Genomic DNA, 22,315 nt, shown 5'->3' on the forward strand with positions numbered 1-22,315 from the left:
ACGCACCATTCAGCAACGGCAACCATTGTTACTATTACATGGAATAAATTCACCCTAAAGTCGGCGACGTATTTGAAATTTTTGGTAATGCTAAATCACACATTATACCTCTTCTCGTAAAATACACGCAACTAAGTTTGATAGTAGTTGATACTACTTTTATCAGCAATTTGACAACGAGTTCATAAGTATTATTTTATTCAATATTTTAATGTAACAAATAATTTCATTGATTCATTCTCATTTAATAGTAGTATTTTATATTATCATTTTAAAACCATTATTTTAAGATACTCACTAATCACTATTATTACTGATGCAGATTGTAGTAACGGAAACAAATAAAAAGAGATGAGTTGAGAATCCAATTATTATTTTGTTTTTGACTTAGAGAATCCAAATTATATTTCTTTCCATTGCGGTTACATTTACCACAATGTCCCGTTTTCATTGTCAATGCACCAAATTAATGTGAGCAATGTGAGGATCAGATTCTAAATTACTCATTAATGAAATTTGATTTTACTTACCCTTTTATTTTGTTTTTACCATGTTATTTTGTTTTTTCCTAATAGTAATCTTTCCCTTTTATTTTTGTCTTGCCAACTTGTTATGATTTTCTTTTCTTTTCCACTTTTAACAGTTCTGAGACGCTGGGAGACAGTACCACCAACCTATACTGCATAAAAAGCAAAGCTGAGAAAGAAAGAGAGAGAGAGAGAAACAAGAATAGGAACAAAACAACATTGTCCGCAAAACAGAGAGATCTAAGCAACATGGGGTGACTCAGAAAATGGAATAAAAAAGAAAAAAAAAAAGAGAGAGAAGAAAAAGCAGTTGAAGTTGTTTATGGCCGTTGGTGTTAATTGGAACCGAATGCCTCACGTTTGGTTTTTTTTTTTTTTTTGGTGAGTTAACATGTTACCCGAATTATTAGCTTTATGTTTTGCACTTGTAGCTGTTGAGGTTTGATCTCTCAACCATGAGTGCATCCTTCTTCATTGATCACGTGTTTTGAACTATATGGTGTAGCCATCTCATGTTCATAAGTGATCTTCATGAAAAAAAAAATTAGAACATTTTATTTTATTTTTTTTGTATTTTTCTGACATGCACATAAAATTATGTTCTTGTTACTAGCCAAATTCTGTAAAACTTTTTTTTTCGTGATTCTAATTGGAATTTTGTGTTTGATCAGCAGTAACTCAGGTGTGTCAGATGTTTGTTTGTTGATTCATTTACTCTTGGAACTTGTGAGTTTAACCAAACTGGTATGTTAATTAATTTATTTTTCTTTTCTTTTTGCTTCTGGTGATGTTTCTGATCATTTACTTTTACTTTTATGAGAAAAAAAAGTGTGTCCATGATTTATCTGAAACTGAACCATTTGCATTCTTTTTGTTTTTGTTTATTACAAACTATATGCTAGCAGCAAGAGAGACTCCGTATGCCATCTGTGTTATGTAACTGTGTTAACGTGGTTCTGGTTGTAAATCATTGAACTTTCTCGGATTGAGTTCATTCAAAATTAGAAGACACGGTGTTGGTGTTGGTGTTGATTTACTTGGCCGGAGCGATGGCGACTCTGTCCCATGCTGATTCTAGAAGAATGTATTCATGGTGGTGGGACAGTCACATTAGCCCCAAGAACTCGAAATGGCTTCAAGAGAATCTGACAGGTAATTCTGGTTTTGGAAGCAATTCTGTTTAAGATGCTAACATAGTTCTTATTCATCACCTGGCATCTCTATGGTTGGAGATTAGATTGCACCCATTACTTGTTTTCTCATGTATAGGAGAAAGAAGTGATTCTGTTAATCAGGGAACAAAATCTAGTTGAGCACTATCCTTCTTCATCTTCTATATTTAAAATCTAGTTTTATTATTTGTTTGTTATCATAGTCTCATTATCTCATAGATAATTACTGATATTGATATAGGACCTTATACATTTGGGCTTTTGAAATATGTGTTGCTAAACCCTTACGTTATTGGACTGGCCACTAAAAGTTCTGCCTTATCATTTTTAATTGTCAATATATATTTCACCTCTTGGGAAAGTCTGGCACAAACATATATTATGGTTTAAACCAGGTTCTGGTTTGGCTTCCAAATTTACTTACAGTCATGATGCACTCCAATATTTAATGAAATTACAGTATTTTATTTTGATATATCTTTCTGAATCTTCTTTGTTGGTATATATCTTCATTAAAATTATATTTCTTTTATAACTCAAGAGTATCAGTTCTGTCTTATATTGTGTGCATGATAATAAGCCATATCTACTTCCTGTATCATCTATTTCCTTAGTTACTACTTGAAAACTGAAATTTTGCCGTTAACATCCATCTAATACCCTGAAACACATTAATTTATCTCAATGTTACCACCTCATGAACAGATATGGATTCCAAGGTGAAGCAAATGATCAAGCTTATTGAAGAAGATGCAGATTCCTTTGCGAGGAGGGCGGAAATGTATTATAAGAAACGCCCAGAGCTTATGAAATTAGTTGAAGAGTTTTACCGGGCATACCGGGCATTGGCTGAGAGATATGATCATGCAACTGGAGTGATACGTCAGGCCCATCATACCATGGCCGAAGCATTTCCTAATCAAGGTCCTCCGGCACCAGCAGATGATTCACCTGTAGTTTCTTCCATGGAGACTGAACCACATACACCAGAGACAATCCACTTTTCCTGTGCATTTCTTGACTCAGATGACTTGCAAAAGGATGCTTCAACTCATTTCCATGCCATCAATCGAAATGGATCTTATACTGATGAAGCTGATTCTTGTATAAGCAGAAAGGGTTTGAAACAGCTCAATGATCTGTTCATGTCAGGAGAATCTGTAAGTCATGCAAAGTCTGCAAGAAGGGGGCTTAATTTTCTTGACCCGGAGGAGATTAATGGGAAAGACAATGGAAGCCAAGATACTAGAGCTCAAGTCTTATCCGAGTCTGAACGCATGACCAAAGCCGAGGCCGAAATTTTGGCCTTAAAGAAAGCCCTAGCTAAGTTGGAAAGTGAAAAGGAGACTGGCTTGCTTCAGTATCAGCATAGTTTGGAGAGATTGTTCAATCTGGAATCAGAAATGTCTCATGCAAGAGAGCATTCTCAAGGACTTGATGAACGAGCAAACAAAGCTGAAGCTGAAGTTCAAACCTTGAAGGAAGCTCTTACTGAAATACAGTCTGAAAGAGAAGCTAGTTTTCTTCAGTACCAGCAATGCTCGGAGAAATTATATAATCTGGAGAAAAATATTTCTTCGGCTCAAAAGGATGTAGGAGAACTTAATGAACGAGCTACTAGAGCTGAAACTGAAGCTGAATCCTTAAAGCAAGAACTTGCTAGACTAGAAGCTGAAAAGGAGGATGCCCTTGTTCAATATAATCAGTCCTTGGAGATGTTGTCAAAACTAGAGGAAAGATTAACACAAGCTGAAGAGAATGCAATGAGAATTAATGAGCAGGCTATTGCAGCAAAAGATGAAATTGAGGGCATGAAGTTAGAAATTGCTAAACTTACTGAAGAGAAGGAAGATGCAGCTCTTTGTTATCAACAATGCTTGGAGATAATTTCCAGTTTGGAGCATAAACTCTCTTGTGCTCAAGAGGAGGTGCATAGGTTAAATTGCAAGATAAATGATGGGGTTGAAAAGTTGCATAATTCTGAACAGAAGTGTGTTCTCTTGGAAACATCAAATCAGACTCTGCAATCTGAATTGCAGTCTTTGGCACAGAAGTTAGGATTTCAAAGTGAAGAACTTAGTGAGAAGCAGAAGGAATTGGGTAGACTCTGGACTTGCATACAAGAGGAGCGATTGCAATTCATCGAAGCTGAAGCTGCTTTCCAAACTCTTCAGAATTTGCATTCTCAATCTCAGGAAGAGCTAAGGTCTCTTGCCAACGACCTTCACAGTAAGGCTGAAATTCTGGAGAATACAGAATCCCATAAGCAGGCTTTAGAGGATGAAATATACAAGACCAAAGAGGAAAACACAACCCTAAATGAGATCAAATTATCTTCATCTCTGTCTATAAAAAATTTACAGAATGAGATATTAAATCTGAGGGAGATAATAAAGAAACTTGAGCTGGAGGTTGGACTGCAAGTAGATGAAAGAAATGCTCTTCAGCAAGAAATTTACTGTCTAAAAGATGAGCTTAATGATGTGAGTAAAAGACATGAATCCATGATGGAGGATGTCAGATCAACTGACTTAGATCCACAGTGCTTTGTCTCATATGTGAAGAAATTGCAAGATAAGAACTCAAAGCTGAATGAAAGATGCGAAACCTACAAAAACGAGAAAGAAGCTCTAAAGGAAAAACTGGAGATCATGGAAAAGCTCTTGGAGAAGAACACTGTTTTGGAGAGATCCCTTTCAGTTTTGACTGTTGAGCTTGAGAGTACTCGAGGAAAGGTAAAGGTATTGGAGGAAACTTGTGAATCTTTGCTTGCAAAGAAATCCACTCTTGCTTCTGAGAAAGCCACCTTGTTTTCTCAGTTACAAACCACAGCCGAGAAGCTGGAGAATCTCTCAGAAAAAAACCACCTTTTAGAAAGTTCACTATTTGATGTGAATGCTGAGCTTGAAGGATTAAGGATAAAGTCAAAGATTTTAGAAGACTCTTGTCTGTTGTTTGACCATGAAAAGTCCAGTCTCACCTCTGAGAAAGAAATGTTGGTTTCACAGTTGAACATCACTCATCAAACTCTGAAAGATCTTAGGAAAAAACACAGTGAATTGGAACTGAAGCATTTGGAACTGAAAGCAGAAAGGGAGTCTGCACTTCAAAAGTTGGAAGAGCTACTTGTTTCCTTATATGCTGAGAGGGAAGAGCATTCCAGAATTGTGCAATTGAATGACTGTCAATTGGCTGAGAAGGAATTACAGATTTTTGTTCTCCAAGAAGATGCAGATTACCAGAAAAAGGAATATGAAGATGAACTGGACAGAGGTGTGCATGCTCAAATGGAAATTTTCGTGTTGCAGAAATGTATCCAGGATTTAGAGCAGAAGAACTTCTCTCTTCTAGTTGAGTGTCAAAGACTCTTGGAGGCTTCCAAACTGTCTGATAGATTGATATCTAAGTTGGAGAATGACAATGTTCAAAAGCAAGTTGATGTGAATTCGTTGTCTGAGAAAATTAAAATGCTACGGATTGGGCTGCTTCAGGTGTTAAAGACTCTTGACGTTAACAGTGAGCCTTGGTGTGAAGATGTGACTGAAGAAGACCAGGAGCTTCTGAACCACATACATGGCAAACTTCAGGAGACACAGAATTCTTTTGTCACAATTTTCAACGAAAGCCAGCAAGTTGCCATTGAGAATTCAGTTCTTGTTGCATTCCTTGGCCAGTTGAAATTAAAGGCCGGAAATCTTTGGACAGAAAGAGATTCTCTTGATAAGGAGTTGAGAACCCAGTCTAAGCAGTTCTTGGCATTGCAAGCAGAGGTACAAAAGATATTGGAGAAGAATCAGGAATTGAAGTTGGCAATAAGCAAAAGAGAAGAGAAAATGGAAGTAATGACAACTGAAATAGAGAACCTATGCAAACAGCTGTTAGACTTGAAAGAGGATCACCAAAACATAAAGGAAGAAAGTTGCAAAACCTTTGAAGAGAAAAATGCCTTGTTGAGAAGATTTCTGGACCTGGGTGAAGAGAAAAGTAAGTTGGAAGAAGAATTCTGCATTATGATCCATGAGACAATAGCACAATCTAATATTTCTCTGATCTACCAGAACATTCTCTTTGAAAAACTCCAGACACTTAAAGAGCTTAGCCAAGATCTTGATAGACTTTGTTCAGTAAATGCTGATCTTGAGAACAAACTAAAAATAATGATGGGCAAACTAGAAGATGTACAAATGGAAAACTCGGATCTTAAAGAGTCCTTTGTAGTGTCAAGCAATGAACTAAAATTAGTTCAATCCGTTAATGATCAACTAAATTGTCAGATTAGGAATGGAAAGGAATTGTTGTCTCAAAAGGAAAATGAGATTTTGGAAGCAGCAAAAATGTTTAGTGCTTTACATGATGAGAAAAGAGAATTAAAAAGATTGGTGGAAGATCTGAAGAGCAAGTATGATGAAGCCAGGGTGATACTTGAAGACCAAGCTAGTCAAATTTTAAAATTATCCTCAGACAAGGATCTTCAAAATGGTGAACTTGGATGCCTTTGTGAAGTGAATCAGAAGTTGGAGGCTGAAATGAGGCACCTGCATCAAGAACTTGGAGAAATTAAACTGAGGGAAGAGAAGCTAAATTGTGAACTGCTTAAGGGAACAAATGAGATTGAACAATGGGAGACTCAGGCTGCCACACTCTATACCAGACTGCAGATTTCTGCTGTCAATGAAACATTATTTGAAGAGAAGGTCCGTGAGCTAGCTGATGCATGTGAAGATCTTGAACGCAGAAGCAACTTTAAAGGTATGGAAAGTGAAATGCTGAAAGAAAGAGTTAAAAAGTTGGAAGGTGAAAATGGGAGACTACATGGTCAGTTGGCTGCTTATGTCCCTGCTGTTAGTGCTTTGAATGATAGTATAACAGCCTTGGAGATGCAGACACTTGCACAGGTAAATCCTCATAACTACAAAGTATTAAAGGTAATTTACATGATATCTTCAACTGAGAACCAGCCACTATTGCATATTTTATATTGATGTAATTTGTTTAAATCTTTGTTTCCAGGTTGAAGATTTGACGGATCACAAATATGCTGAAGGTGGTCCACAAACAGCTGAAGATCAGAATGCTATGGCAACAGATGCACTTCCAGACTTCCAAGACTTGCAGAAAAGGATCAGTGCAATTGAAATGGCTGTTAAACAGATGAATGAAAGTTTCAAAACTAAGGATGAAATGAGAGAGATTCAAGTATTAAAATCTGGAATCAGCCGGCACCAAGGAAATATTCAGGCAAGCAAGTATGTTACTGAGATGGATGAAGCAAAGGAGCAGCATCGAGGTGGACCTTCTGGTGAACAGAAGGCAAAAAAATCAGTGTCAGATGTCCCTGTAGCAGAAATTGAAGTTCTGCCAAAAGACATCATGCTTGATCAAACGTCTGAATGTTCATACAGGTTAAGTAGGAGAGGAACTCTCGAGAATGATGATCAGATGCTTGAATTGTGGGAAACAGCTAATAAGGATGGGGTAATTGGCCTGACCGTTGGCAAGGCGCAGAAAAAGGCCATCGCACCTACTGGATACCATCAAAAGAGAGCAACCAAGGAACCCAAAAACAAATATCCTTCAGTAGAGTCCTTGATTGAGAAGGATTTGAGTGTGGACAAATTAGAGATCTCGAGAAGATTGACACATCCACATCCACATCCTCATGAAGATGGCAACAGGAGAAAGATTTTAGAAAGACTTGATTCTGATTCTCAGAAGTTGACAAACCTTGAAATTACCGTGCAAGATTTGATGAGCAAGATAGAAATTACAGAGAGCACAAAGGGAAAAGATAGTGAGTATGATACCGTGAAAGGACAGCTAGAAGCTACTCAGGAAGCCATCACAAAGTTGTTTGATGCCAACCAGAAGTTGAAGAAGAATGTAGAAGAGGGTACCTCGTCCTTTGCTGGGAAGTCTACAGCAGAACCGGATGAAACTGGAAGTGCCAGCAGAAGGAGAGTTTCAGAACAGGCTCGGAGAGGGTCTGAAAAAATAGGACGGCTGCAGTTGGAAGTGCAAAGACTGCAATTCTTACTTCTGAAGTTGAATGATGAAAAAGAAGGCAAAGGAAAAGCAATGATGGATGAACGAAATTCAAAAGTTCTTTTGAGAGATTATCTCTATGCTGGTGGCACGAGAAGAAACTACCAGAAGAGGAAGAAGAAAACACACTTTTGTGCATGCATGCAACCTCCCACTAAGGGAGATTAAGTCGACAGGATTTTAGAATAGTTTAAATGACTTGAGACACTTACTTTCATGCTTGTAAATCTTTCTTTATAATCTAGAGATGGTTCAAGACCCTACAAGGTTTTCTAGGGAGAGGATCTATTGTTCTTGAAGCGTATAGATCCTACTGTACATGTTATGTAATGTTAACTTTGAAGAAACTAGGATGGAATTTTCGCCATTTCATTTTCTGAATAATCCCCTCCATCTTACTTCCTTCTTGGTTAGACTTGCCGTTCTTGTCTGGCTATTACTTTGATTATCATTGTGGTGCCATGCAATTATCTTCCTTTTTTCTTTGTTTTGTTTGTATCTTAAGCATCGTTTGTTCAGCATAAAATGCAATAAGACTGAAGACATTAATTAGTACTCATTGCTGCGATATAATGGCTCATTGATAAATTATCCTACAAGACTGAAAGCTAATTAGCTAAATGTTCAGCAACGTTTCTTTCAATAATAATTAATTAACATTAACCAAAAACAAGGGGATAAAATCCCAATTCCCAACCCAAAAAAGGAAGGAAAACTCAGTTTCTTAAGATCAACAACAAAATGCCAAAGCCAAAAGTCAAATTTTAGATCAGTAGTACAAAGGTGTATCATCAGAACTACCATGAACATCTCTAATTACATTACTGTCGCAAATGGTTGGCCAAATTATCTCTCATGGTCCTCCCCAAAGGATCAACTTGCTTGCAACATTGTTCTTGATATCCAGAATCATGATGACCAGACAAGGCAACGTCCTGTTGTAAGGTGTCTCCACAGTCAATGATTATATTATGGAGCAAACAACATGTTAAGATAATGCTTGGCAATTTCCTCTTATCAGGTCTCCACATAACCTTACTCAGGATTCTCCAACTTCCCTTTAACAGTGAGAATGCCCTCACAGCAAGTAGCTTTGCAGCTCCATGTTTGTGATTGAAAGTAGACTGCGGAACTGATACGCCATTAGCCCCATTAGTTTCATAAGGAGTCATAAGCCACGGAAGAAGAGGATAACTGCACCCACCAACCACATATTCTCTTATAACATCTCCACCGAAAGCTTTCACGTTTCCATTTAAACGCTCTCCATTCTCTGATAGCTTGAAAAATGCCGAACACTTCAACAATCTGGAAACCGACATGCCCCCAGGCAAACCTGTCACGATATCAACAAATCTCATTTCATGATCAACAATTCCCTGCAACAACATGCTGTAGTTCTTCTCTTGATCACACCAATCATCCGAGGTTTGGACAGCCGGAAGGGTCATCATGATGTGCGTTGCATCGATGGCTCCACAGCAATTAGGCAACCCATAGGATGCCTCAAAACCAAGCTTGATTTCCTGCATTTGATTGAAATCCGGCCAATTGAGATGATGCTTGGCGCGTTCCTCCAGCGCCTCTATGAATCTCCAAGTCACCTGAGAAACTGTTGACTGTCCAACCCCAAAGGCAGCTCCAACTGAGACCTGAGACTCACCAGATGCCAACCTTCTAAGGGCAATGGCAACCTGCTTCTCAACACTAAGAAGCCTTCCCTCTATGTTGATGAGCCCTGATGGAGGCCTTGATATGAGATCCTCCCTCACAAGGGAACATATGTATTCAAAAGTAGTCTTTGACACCCTGAAGAAATACTTAAACCCTTCTGCCTCATCACCAGGTACAGTATATCCTGCAGGTTTGCATCAATCATATCCATAAAAATCAGTTTTTTTTTCAAAATCAAATCAGTCATATCCATAACACCACCCAAGAACACAATAATTGAAATGATATCATTGCCCTAAACAATGGGGTGTGGGAAGGAAATCCATGGGTAGAACCCCCATGATTTCTTCACCAACTAAAATTGATAAAGTGATAACAGTAGAGAAAGACATGCATGAAAGGGTTCTTTCATTCCAGAACAACATGAATGATAAATCATTAAAATTTGAAAATTTGAAATAATTAGAGAGGGGGAAGATACCTGGGACAGTAGAATTCTTGTGCCAGAAAGAGTCCCACCAATCGGTCTCACTGGTTCTGGGCTCAACGGGGACCAGGCTCACCTGTTTGTGTTTTTTGAACTTCTTGGTCTTCTTCTTGGTCTTCGATTTTTTCTGGATGGGTGCCATTGAACATAGCAGCACGAACAATTCACTGTTCACAGTGGCAGAAGAACCTTATTTAGCAGCGTAGAAGAAGTGAAGAGTACAGAGAGTGAACTATGAAACTGAATGTTACTCGGAAGTCGGAACACGCGATCTTTGTCTTTGGTCCACTTAGAAGAAAAAACCGTTTTAAAATTTGGAGATAACATTTCTATTGAATTAATTCAATTTGGTTATTTTCATATTATTATATAATATTCATTTTTTCAAAAAAAAGATAGTTTCATTTTGTCTTTTGTCATTTTTCTAACTAATTACATAAATTTTTTATGAACATCATGTTATCACCTTTAATAATATGACGACGTATTTTTTATTAGACGTGATGACTGACATTTCGTCTATCACATTATTATTTAACGGAAAAGAAATTAATGATACATGATAAGATGAAATTGAGATCTTCTTCAAGTAGATATTTGGTAAAAAAAATGAATTTTTAGGTATGAAAAATTTATTTAAGTCAACTTAAAAAATAATTTTTTAGTTAACAAATAATAAGGATGAGTTTTATTAAAATAAATAATTTAATTTCAGATAAAATGATAAATGATAAATTTTATTGTTATATTGAAAATAAAAATAAAAATGATGACCATAAATTTAAGTTATGTTTAAAAATAAATCTTATAAATCAATAAAAAAAAATTGCTTCACTAACACTCTTATTTGATCAAATATTTGTAAACTTGTAAAAAAAATAAAATTAATTAAAATAACTTGATCAAGATATATGTAATTTACTTTTATATAGACTTAAGAAATTTTATCCTATCTATTTTTTTAGATAATTCCTCAAATAATAAATACATTAAATTAATAAGATATTTTTATTGGTAGGAATAAAAAAATATACAATTTAAAATTTACAATAACTCACCTATCAATTTATCATGTTTAATCAATTGAACTAGATTAATAAGATAATATTAAAGGTTAAATTAAAGAGTTAATATGCATATATTTAATATTTAGATAAAGTTAAAAGAGAATCCAACAAGATCAAATGATAGGATATATATTTTGGGTCCAGAGAATAGTGAAAAAAAAGTGAGAAAAGACATAATATATTACATGTGTACATTGATTATGTACTGAAAATATCAATTATATATGATTTAAATAAATTTTCATGTCATATATTAAATAAGTTTTTCATATTTAAAAAATAGGTCGTTTTCATATTATTACCTAAAAATATTATTACCTAAAAATGTATTTTTTGTTAAATACCTACCTGAAAAAAATAATTCATTTTACTACCTGTCATTAATCGTTTTCCGTTAAGTGATGACGTGACAAAGTGTTACATCATCATGTCCAATCATTAATACGTCAATGCCACATAATTAAAAATGATAGTGCGACAATGAGATGTACTTAACAAAGTGTAATGACGTTATAAAACTCAAAAAAAAATTGGGTACTTAATTGAAAAAAAATGTATTAGATAATAATCTAAAAACAACTTATATTACAGCTATTAAAAACTTAATTAAGTTTTTTTATTTTTATTTTTTGTGTTATAAATTCTCTTTCTATATTTTTTTTCAATCATGTTATTAATATTATTAATATAAAGTATTTGGAAGATTCAAAATCTTATTTAAGGGACTAAATTCAGTTCGACTCCCACTCCAACAAACCACAACTTATTAGTTCTCTCCTTCTATATCTAACAAGTACATTTCATACTTTTCCAATTAACAATAATAATAACACATTTGATACTAAATTCTGACCAAGACGAAGATATTTTATAGTAGTAAAAAATGTCTTTTTTTAGTGAGTGTTTTAAGGAAGTGGATATTTTGGAAAATCCTAATGAGGGAATTGTTTTCTACACACAAAAAAGTGATTCCTAGTTGTTGCTAGAAAAACCACCGGATACAAGAGGTATCGATAAATAAGATTATTTTGTGACAAGGTCTTTGGCAACAAGACAAGTATAACAACTAGAGAGAAAGTGAATCTTATCACAAAAAATGGTCGGCATAGAATATGAAGGAGGCAACAAGTTAACGCCAAAGGTGTATTTTGATGATCGTATCTTTTTGGAATTATATGGCTCATGACATGATGCTTTAGTACTTAAGTTGCTATGCAAGAATATTGATTACAATGTAATGAAGGACAATTTAATGAAACTATGGCGACTATAGGGGCATCAATATCATATGGACATGGATAATAGTTTCTATATGGCAAAGTTTGATATGATAGAATATAAGGAAAACGTGATAAATAAAGGATCTAGATGATATTTAATCATTATTACTTTTAAATGATAGTTACACCATGAAGTTCAAATTTTGTTGGTAATTTTGTCTCACCAACAGCAAAGACAGAGCCCTAGTATAGACTATTTTCCTAGTCTCAATTTAATTTACTATAATGAAAGTTTATAGTTGGTCGTGACTTCAATAGTTGGCAAGCCTATAAAGGTGGATTCCAATACCTTACAGGTGGAGAGAGAATAATTTGTTAGAGTTTAATCGGGAGAAATCTTTACACTATTATTGGCTAGTTGTCAGTGGCGAAACAAAATTCAATTGTTAATAAGGATTCAGATAAATAAAAAAGGAAAGAATATTCAAATAAACAATCATTTAGATGGAATCACACATGTAAAAAGTAAGAAATTGATGGGTATAGGCAAAAATACAAAATGTTGCAGGTAAATGATTCAGGTGAGAAAAATCAAGAAGTTGGGCTCACTCACACTATGACTTGGCAGGCCCAAATAGTCTAATTTGACACCTCTTGATACAAGGCCTAGTCTTGGAATATAAAGTTTGATAAAGATCACCTTTTGAGTATTTAATATAATACCTATGGTTTAAACTTAAGATTTTTGCTTAAGTTAAAATAACTCTTTCAATTGATCCGTGTTTGATAGTGAGACTTTACCTCTAAAATTAATTTCCTTACACTATTCTTGTGACTCTCAAGAGTATTAATTTGTTACACGCTCCTGGCTTCCTAAGCTAGCTACTATATAAATATATTCTATCCCTTTTTTTTTTCTTTTAATTTTTGTGTTTCCTTTCTTCGTTCATACGGTCATACCTAATCATAAATTATATTGTAGTTATATTGTTATGTAAATTCCATATTAAAATATTACATATTGTATTAATTATCTTTTTGGTCGGATTTTTTAATTTATTTTAATTCGTAACAACAACAACAAAAAACTATAACAAAATGTGAAAATGAAAGAGATGAAAACGAAATTAAAATTTTATTTATAATTTCCATTGATCACTGATCAGCTCTATAACATTAATTTCCAACTGAACACTTCTCAATTCCATTGCAGCCACTTTCTATTTGAATAGATTATTAAGTATGCATGATATATAAAGATTCAACAGCCTACGTTGGAAACTTTCCTCCAACTCAGTATCTTGAGGAATTAAAGTACTCATGCAACTATCACTCTAAAACTTTCTGCAGCATGATTCTCAAACTCTCACGTCACATACTGTAATTAAGGTTAACAATGCTTTATTTTATTAGGCATTGTTCCAACCTTCTGATTCATCCTTCATGGGGTTCGGTTTGTAGGAATGGAGCATGAAGTTGCACGCACCAACAGCCTCTTCAACTGTCAGATAGATCCATTTTTGCCCCAGTTCATCAAGGAACTTGGATTTGTTCAGCTTCTTCATCACCTCGCTTCCTGGATTCACCAAAGCAAGCTACACACATATGAAGGAATGATTATAAAAAAACAATGTCTCTCAAAGTAAAACTATTTAGCGAAAAATATTAGCTTAATGAGAAATGTTAGAAGCCCTATGTAACATGCTCTTTTAAACACGTTTTTTTTATTGACAAATTTATTTAACATTATAAAATTTTATGTTTCACTTCTTATTCATGGACTCTACTCATGATTTTGTAACATTTAATAAATTTTAATTAATAATAAAAAGTTTGTTTGAAGAATGGTGTTAGAAAGTATTATTGCTGACACTCCTCTTAGCAGAAAGAGGAGAAAGAAATAATTACTTGTAACCCTCTTCTGTCAACAGTCTTCTTGCACTCTTCAAGCATGCTTATTCCACTTGTATCAATGTTAGCAACAGCTGCCAAAAAAATTACATTGCAAGTTAGACTAGTAATCTTACTAATCACATTGTCAATTACTTCATTTCTTTAATCAATAATTTACCGGTCATGTCCATTATAACATATTGCAAACTGGTTTGCTCTGTAGCTTTGATTCTATCTTCCTCTTCATCAATCCACCTTGTGATCCTAAGAACAAAATTTTGTGGTGAATTTACAAGTTAATTGGAGGCAGTATTTTTGCATGCAAATAGGGGCAAAACAACGGATAACTTACCTTTCCCTTAAATAGCTTGCATTGGCAAAGTAAATGGGTGCATCAATTTCAAGAATTAGGATTCCAGGAATATGATTTGCATTTGGATATTGTTCCACATTTCTGTATACTGCAGAATTTGGAATGTTGCCTAAGAGAAATGTCCTTGGCCTTGCAATAAATAGAAGTACTCGAAGCAGAGATACTGCAACCTGAATATTCACAGAAAACAACATATTAGACTCCTTAACCCTTGTATTAGAACCCAATAATAAGGTCCTGTTTGAAAAACAAAATTCTTAATAAGTTCTTGTATAAAAATAAAATAAAATAAGTTTCTTTCAAAAATTAAAATTAGCTTTAGATTTCAGTTAAAATTAGCTTTTGAAGAAGTTGAATGAAAGAGTTTCCACAAATTAACTAATATATAAGCTAGTTTTAACATGTGGGAAGAGCTTTTTTCATTTTATCTTGTCGTTTTTTTATAAATGTTTATTGAGAAGTTTATTCAAAAAGGATCTAAGACAAAAAAAAGTCTCTAGAGTGGTAATACATACTGCTATGACTAGGCCAATTTCAACACTGCCAAAGACTACGCCAACATAAGCAGTGAAGCACACTAAGAAATCAAATTTGTCGATTTTCCACAAATGAATGGCTGCTTGATAATCTATGAGCCCGAGCATTGCTGATACAATTATGGCTGATAGCACCACCAGGGGAGTGAAATGGAACAAGGGTGTTAAGAATAACAATGTCAACATCACTGCTATTGCCATTACAATGTTTGATGCAGCAGTTTTGCACCCAGCATTGTAGTTCACTGCTGACCGCGAAAATGGTCCTGAAACAGCATTCATTTTATGCCAAGTTTGGTAGATTAGTTTGTTGTTTTTTCTTCATAGTGAAAAGCTTGAAAACATAGACCCCATTCACGGGGCACCAATGTATTCGGTCCAATTTTACACCACAACTTATTTCTTATAAATAGAAACAAAGGCGGTATAACACAACATGGGGATATATAGCAAATTTTACAAATCATATGACATGAATACATTATAATACAACAATAATGAACATAAAAAGTAAAAAAATAATTAAATTAACATGAATGATTAAAACATATTGTAATTTATTAACTACTTCGATATGGTTGAAGTAAAATACTAAACTTATATAGGATTGTTAGTAACACAATCTTCAACGTTTTCTTTATTATTGGTTAAGAATTTATCGATAAATATAAAATCTAAGAGTAAAACTCATTAAATGAGATATGAAATTATAAATAATTGTAATTTTTCATAAATTATAGTCAATATAATAAAAAGTGTTTAAGAGAGTATATTAAAAATTTGCTAACATTTGTCTTGTAGCATCATTTTATACTAACTTATATTAGTGAAAGAATTACCTGTGGTGAGATAGCAAGAAGTGAACGATCCGAAAATATTCATGGTTCCAATAGCTATCATCTCTTTGTTGCCATCAATATGATAATTTTTAAACATTGCAAAGCTTCTTCCCACTGCTATTCCTTCCTGCACAAGATCATCAATTCTGTCCTTAAGACCTTATTTGTTCTATTATGTTCTTTTTTTTTTTGTTTTAAAAATAAACCAAATATGGTATAGATTTCGAATGTTATGTTCTGTCCAGTTTTGATCTATTTGCCAAAGGCTATACTATAGTGTCATTAAAAAAATAAATTAAAACAGCTGCATGCACCTAGTATAAAAAACTTTCGATCAGAGCAGAGGTCGACGAAAACAAAAAAAGAAAGTGATCTGATGTGACTGTACATTATTTTGCTTGGTCAACTACGATCCTTTTCAAAGACCAAACACAACTTCGCCAAATTAGGAAAGGATCCGGACCATGTGATTGATTGCTTTTTTCATTTAATAAAAAATATTGAATAAAAGTTTAATTAAACTATCTATTTAGACATGCTCAAAGTATGCTTAAGAAAATACATGATACAACTTTTTTTTTTAGATTTTATTTTCAGAAGTTAAAATACTTTTTTTGACACCTTTGTTTTAAAACATATATTAGTAAGGGTGTTATTGATATCTGGTTAGAGTTGAGAATTGTCAATTCAGCTATTAAGTGATGGACCATGCATGTCACAACTCACAAGGTTACCCTCTACCAAAGGAAATGAGATTGAGAGATACTTAACCGCAAGTGCTATAATGCCAGTGACGAATCCAGTTTTTATGGCAGTGCCCATGTAAGGTGACACAAACACCAAATCCGTTGCCGAAGGTGGATTCAGCCCCTTCTTCAAATTTCCTATCTGAAACAACATAGCAATAAAGAATATTCATTATTACTATCACTTGACTTCACAAAATAAAGCATTAACAAGAGTTGACAAATCTGGTCGAATCTTCCATTGGGTCACGACAATATATCTTTTTATATGTCAAGATTCTAGATTGTCGATGGGTAGCTCGTTATTAAGCTTTTATTGGGTACTTTGGAGAGGTGTATCATATTAGATGGATTACAAGTTTGTAGGGGAAGAATTCTTTTCTTGTTACAAGTCTTGTACTATGACACGCTGATGCTTCTATATTAATTTACATATTTATATTTGTCTATCAGAAAGAAAAATCTGGTTGAGTCTCCCACTCACACTAGCTGTAATTTGAGTTCAATTCTTAGATTTTTCTTGCTAGTAAACAATACGAAAATTCCATTATAAATTCTTGCCAATTAAGGTTGGTGGTCTTCTCTAACCTTACAATGGAGTGTGGTTTTTCCTAATCTAAACTTTTTCTCAGCAAAGAAAAATTGTTTGAATGATAGTGTAGTACACAATTAATGGATAACAAGAAAATACTATTGACTAAACGGGCCAATGGTTAAAGTGAACGGGGCCCTATTGGGAAAGTGTTAAAGGGTCCCACAGAGTGGTAGTTGTGTGGTAGGGCAGGACAATAATTTAGGGTTGGGCCAATGACAAGAACCCAAAAGGCCTTCATACATGTGAGCCTCAGTGTCTGTCCTATTCCTATCAGGCAGGCAAGCAGCACTATGCCGTGTTTGGTCGAGCACAAAAGTCATGACTCATGAGTGCGTTACAAAATGGAAGTGCTATTTGGAACTTGGAAAATGGAAATACAATACTCACCACTTGAACTCCATGTTTCTCAGCGTGTGTGACATAGACCAGCAGACTTCCCAATATAACGGACGTCAGTGGTGCCATTGCTGACACCCAGAAGAACTTTGGCTGTCGTTTGCTCTGCCATCACAATCCCAAATCACAAAAACTTAGGTTATGTTTGGATAAAAGTTGAGAATCAACTTTTGGAAATTTTAAATTATAATGCGCATCTCCTAATTTCTTATGACACAAAATGAAGAAAGAAGAATTTGTTGTTTTAGAAGTAAAACATTAGTCTCCCATCTCATATATTTGTTGAGTTAGAAAAAAAAAGTCTCAAAATAATTATTATTTTAGTTTTTTAATATAACATGAATTATTTTTTTTTCACTAGCTTATATCTCTTATATATTAATAATGAATTATACAATTTATAAATGAATTAATAATAATGTAAAGTTAATTTTGTAAAATAATTATTATTTTTTTATTTATGTAAAATAACATGACAATTATTTTGGGACAGAGAGTATTGAACTTTCCATGTGGTATTAAAAACATATTAATTAAAATGTGCATTTAAATTAAAAATGTACTTTTTATTTAAAGAAATCATTAGTGTATATTTAACTTTAAACAAATAATTATAATGAGAAGAGCAATGTGAAGGGAATTTATGTCCTTTTCCTTCAGGTTCATCGAATAATAGCTCCCAAGTGGAAACCGAATGGAAACAAGTTTGATTAGTTTGACTACAATAGTATTATATACTAGTAACTAATAGTATAATAGAAAAACGGACATTATTTACTATATATAGTCTATGATATAATATAGTATGTTAATTTGTCTTGGCTGTAGTTGGGAACATAAAAAAAGGATATGCAAGTCTATTGCCTCGGAAAAACTTTTTAACATTGAATAAGGGATCAAAGGGGGAAGGTAGGTTAGGATGGAAAATAGAGTTTATCGAAAGAATAAGTTGATCATTTTAATATCCCAATCCTAGAAAAATAGGGCACTAATAAAAGAAAGGAAAAGAGGTAAGGGGGGTAGGATCTTGTCCCTTCACACTTCAACAGTTAATTAAAGTCATGGATCTTGCCATCTTGGTAGAATATAACATTTTGTTATTTTTCTTATTCTTAGTTTGGTAATTAGCTTTACAACTTTACTTGAGGAACAAAATTAAAAAACAGAGAAATTAATGAAAGGATTGAATAAAAGATAATATGCCTTCCTCTAATGAACCTTCCTCTAATCCAAACTTTTACCCACCAAATAATGCAACACAATAAGTGAAACGTGGAATTCTTCCACTATATGTAGAATAATTAAGGCATGGATTAGCTAGATATCACTTACGAAGTATCTTGTGACGAGGAGGAAGAAAATAAAGCAACAACCCAACACAGCGCTTTCCCACCTCCACTGCATATAGATAAATATAAATAAATAAGAAAGCGAAAATATGCTACTTCAACCCAACAATGAGTTTAAGAGAGAAAGGGAAGTTTTTATTCTTTTTTTAATTTCAGAAAATAATTCATGAACATCTTTCGGTGTTGATGTACAATATTTCTAAATAGGTAAATCTAGTTAACGATGACATAAAATCTGGCTAACAAAATACATATATTACTTATCAGATTAATATTTTATATTTTATTTGAACAATTGAACTCGTATTTTAAATTTTGATTAATTAAAAATAGATAAAATTTGTAATTGATGATTAAGTGGTTCTTATTTGTTTTTACGTTTAGAAAATAAATAAATAAATCTCATATTTTCTCATTAGAAAACACATGTTTTGATGTAAATTTATGGTTAAATTTTAATCATAATATACATTAAAATTATGCTCAACAATTTAAAATTAATTTTATTAGAAACTAATTCAGTCCAATTTTACAACAACCAGGCTTTCATGAATTTTACTGAACTACACCTGAATTTAATTAAATAAAATCTAAATAAAAATGTAATAATTTTTTAGAGAAAAGATTATGCATTTTTTACTATAATTATCTTAAAAATTATACTAACAATGATTTATAATTAACTGAAATAATAAAACTGTTTTATATTATTATTAATACATGACTAATAAACTCTTTATTTTACAACAATGATGCCTTCAAAATGTAATGGACTAATGGTATATTTGTTTTCAGAATACATAATTAGTTATAGAGCTATATATGTTAGTGGGCACTTGGTGTGAGGTGTGGCAATAATGTGCTGTCTTGTACGGTGATGGATAAAAAATAAACAGCGGATATGAGAGGAGGAAGATTACAAGTTACAAGTAGGTATAGATATATATTGCAGTAGAGTTCATGTGTTTGAATTTGTAGGTACCTCATGCGTTTGGGAAAAAACAGAGCGCATAACTGACACGAGATCGGCCTCGTGGGTAAAATGCTCTAGGCCAAGGATTGATTTCAACTGTTGCAGACAAACCACTGTAGCTGCTCCTCCCATGAACCCTACTATGGTTGCATGTGACACAAAATCCACGATAAACCCTAACCTGCACTCCTCCATCACATGCTTCCTCATCAAACACATATAATATTTTTTTAAAATCATTCATAAATATAACCTTATTTTAAGCGAAAAATCCAATAGTGAAAATCAGTCATTGCCTCCATTTAAAATTAATTAATTATATATATATATATATATATATATATATATAGATAGATACGTTTCTCTCATATTCTAGATATATATACTTTGATTAAAGAAAAAAAGGATGGGAAGAGAAAAGAAAATACTAAATGTAGTAATAAAAAAACGTGTAAAATGAGTACAAAAATAAAAATTAACACCTTATACACTACTATATTGATATAAAAATGCTCCATCCAATACAAATGAATGAAGGTGGAAGTAGCCAACAGGCCAATCGCACTGCGTTACGGAAAGGGGTTGGGGTTGAATCTCATAATTGCAAAATACAAATGTTTCACGAGACAAATTATGGCCAAAGGACAAAAAACTCCAGCCCATTACGAACTACAGAACACTGCAGAAAATATTTTCCTTTTAAATAATAGTACAAGTTTATTTGCCACTTATAAATTAATCAAGTTTTAAAGATAAAACATGCTGACCATTAAGTGACAAGAACATGCCGCGGTTCATTTTCTTTTTGTTTGCACTTTAAGATACATTTAGCTAAATCATTTAAGTACGTATTTATTTGATAAATTCTTATTATATTTGAAGACTTGTGCCATAAATTAGACTTAAAAACCTTATTAGAATTATAAACTTTTTTTTCATCATAAACTCGATCAAACACCTTTTAATAAATTCCCAGTAATTAAATTAATTCATGTAGTACTTTGTGTAAATAATTATTGTTATTAATTACAACTAGGCTATATATTCAGGAGATTCTCCATGTTAATTATCACGACAATTATACCGACTATCTTATTAATTAAACAGAGGTAAATATACTAATGAATCACCTGAAGAGACCGAGTGATGCCTGCAAAACTCCAGCAAAGAACGTAGCAGTGAAAGCCAAGTGGAGAAAAAGCTTTGGATTCTCGTTGAAATTAACCACTCGACCCAACATGGAAGCCATCAGAAGCGATCCAACCGCCACTGTTCCCACTGCCAAATCCCTTGAGCTTCCCATCATTGCATAAATCAATGGCGGTGTAAAGCTCGAATCTGCAGATTCATACGTTTTGCCCCGTTAATTATATCAAAATAATGAAGTGGCCATTATATAAATTGTCCAAAACAAATTAGATGGTTGAATTAATAGAGACTTGGATTTTTTTTTATAAAAAAAAGGTCTAAAGTCGAGTATTTTTTGGGTGAACTCAATATTTTTCGATTGAATTAAAGACTAATCTTTCAAAATATTAAAATATTCCTATGACTTAAACATTTTTCATTATACATTTCTTGAGAATTTACTTAAAGTAGGTATTTAACAGACAGACCACCTTGGTGTCTAACCTTGCTTATTTATGTAAGCCAAGATTTTATATATGAAGACAAAAGAATAATAAATTGAGCAAAGTAAGCGATGAAAATATGAGTAGAAAGTAGAATTATTAATAACTCACAAAGTCCAAGAATTGGAGGGAGGTTGGCTAGCTTGGCATAACTGATGCCCTGAGGAATGGCCAAGCTAGCAATGGTGATGCCAGATATGAGGTCTGATTTCAGGAAGTGGAGGGTGTACTTGGGAGCCCACTCGAAGATGGGGAAGAAGTACTGAAGCCCAAGCATGAACCTCTTAGAAGCTGGCTGGTTCTTGAACTTTCTAAACGGGTCATCTGGGAAAAAAGTCTCTTTCATAGAGTACTTTAGGGACTTGAAGAAGGGTTGAGGGGGTGGAATGGCCACTCGGTGCACGCTCTCCACGTTCATACCCGAAGGGTAAGCATAGTCTGCGTTACCCATATATGCCCTAAGACAACAACACACCAAATATATGATATGATATGATAGTTTCTGTAACTCAAATTGAAATGCTTTTGGTATTATATGTCTTAATTGTCACTAGGAAAGTGTCTAGACTCTAGAAGAAGAAAGGGAGGCAAAGAGAGGAAAGGGTATGGGGGAGAGTTGGTGCTAGAAGTGAGGAGGGTCTTGTGAATGATATGGCTTTATATAGGCCAGTTATGTTCGTCGTGTGTGTGGCAGGAGCTACGATGGAATGCTGAGGTGTGGAATGATTATTCTTTCACTAATACTACTTCTGCTTTTTTCATTTTTCATTTTTCAAATCACAACTATCCTTTAGC

General features: G+C 33.7%; 3 protein-coding genes across 7 annotated transcripts; 1 reads left to right on the forward strand and 2 right to left on the reverse strand.

The window, feature by feature from the left end:
- The first annotated feature begins 349 nt into the window (after nucleotides 1-349).
- Nucleotides 350-8,122, forward strand: LOC100810726 (protein NETWORKED 1D). 5 transcript variants are annotated; one of them, XM_014773811.3, is made up of 6 exons: nucleotides 350-480; nucleotides 644-908; nucleotides 1,199-1,271; nucleotides 1,430-1,679; nucleotides 2,405-6,624; nucleotides 6,710-8,122. In XM_014773811.3, exons 4-6 carry the CDS (start codon nucleotides 1,577-1,579, stop codon nucleotides 7,907-7,909), a joined length of 5,523 nt encoding a protein of 1,840 aa, XP_014629297.1. In that variant the 5' UTR covers nucleotides 350-480; nucleotides 644-908; nucleotides 1,199-1,271; nucleotides 1,430-1,576; the 3' UTR covers nucleotides 7,910-8,122. The 5 variants fall into 5 exon arrangements, with proteins under 5 accessions (XP_014629297.1, XP_014629299.1, XP_014629296.1 ...); XM_014773813.3 differs by having other exon boundaries at nucleotides 1,433-1,679; XM_014773810.3 differs by having other exon boundaries at nucleotides 1,202-1,271.
- A 231-nt stretch (nucleotides 8,123-8,353) lies between these two features.
- LOC100804138 (protein ANTAGONIST OF LIKE HETEROCHROMATIN PROTEIN 1) lies at nucleotides 8,354-10,216 on the reverse strand. Its single transcript, XM_003521209.5, has 2 exons — nucleotides 9,897-10,216; nucleotides 8,354-9,599 (listed from the first exon to the last, which is right to left on the reverse strand). Exons 1-2 carry the CDS (start codon nucleotides 10,042-10,044, stop codon nucleotides 8,563-8,565), a joined length of 1,185 nt encoding a protein of 394 aa, XP_003521257.1. The 5' UTR covers nucleotides 10,045-10,216; the 3' UTR covers nucleotides 8,354-8,562.
- Nucleotides 10,217-13,305: 3,089 nt separating this feature from the next.
- On the reverse strand, nucleotides 13,306-22,289 carry LOC100804670 (sulfate transporter 3.1). Its single transcript, XM_003521210.5, has 12 exons — nucleotides 21,632-22,289; nucleotides 21,020-21,227; nucleotides 19,899-20,070; nucleotides 18,900-18,965; nucleotides 17,559-17,672; nucleotides 16,602-16,718; nucleotides 15,831-15,957; nucleotides 14,971-15,257; nucleotides 14,435-14,625; nucleotides 14,261-14,346; nucleotides 14,098-14,174; nucleotides 13,306-13,784 (listed from the first exon to the last, which is right to left on the reverse strand). Exons 1-12 carry the CDS (start codon nucleotides 21,969-21,971, stop codon nucleotides 13,599-13,601), a joined length of 1,971 nt encoding a protein of 656 aa, XP_003521258.1. The 5' UTR covers nucleotides 21,972-22,289; the 3' UTR covers nucleotides 13,306-13,598.
- Between the last annotated feature and the right edge of the window lie 26 nt (nucleotides 22,290-22,315).

The sequence above is a fragment of the Glycine max genome, chromosome 3 (assembly GCF_000004515.6).
Source record: "Glycine max cultivar Williams 82 chromosome 3, Glycine_max_v4.0, whole genome shotgun sequence".
Classification (NCBI taxonomy): domain Eukaryota; kingdom Viridiplantae; phylum Streptophyta; class Magnoliopsida; order Fabales; family Fabaceae; genus Glycine; species Glycine max.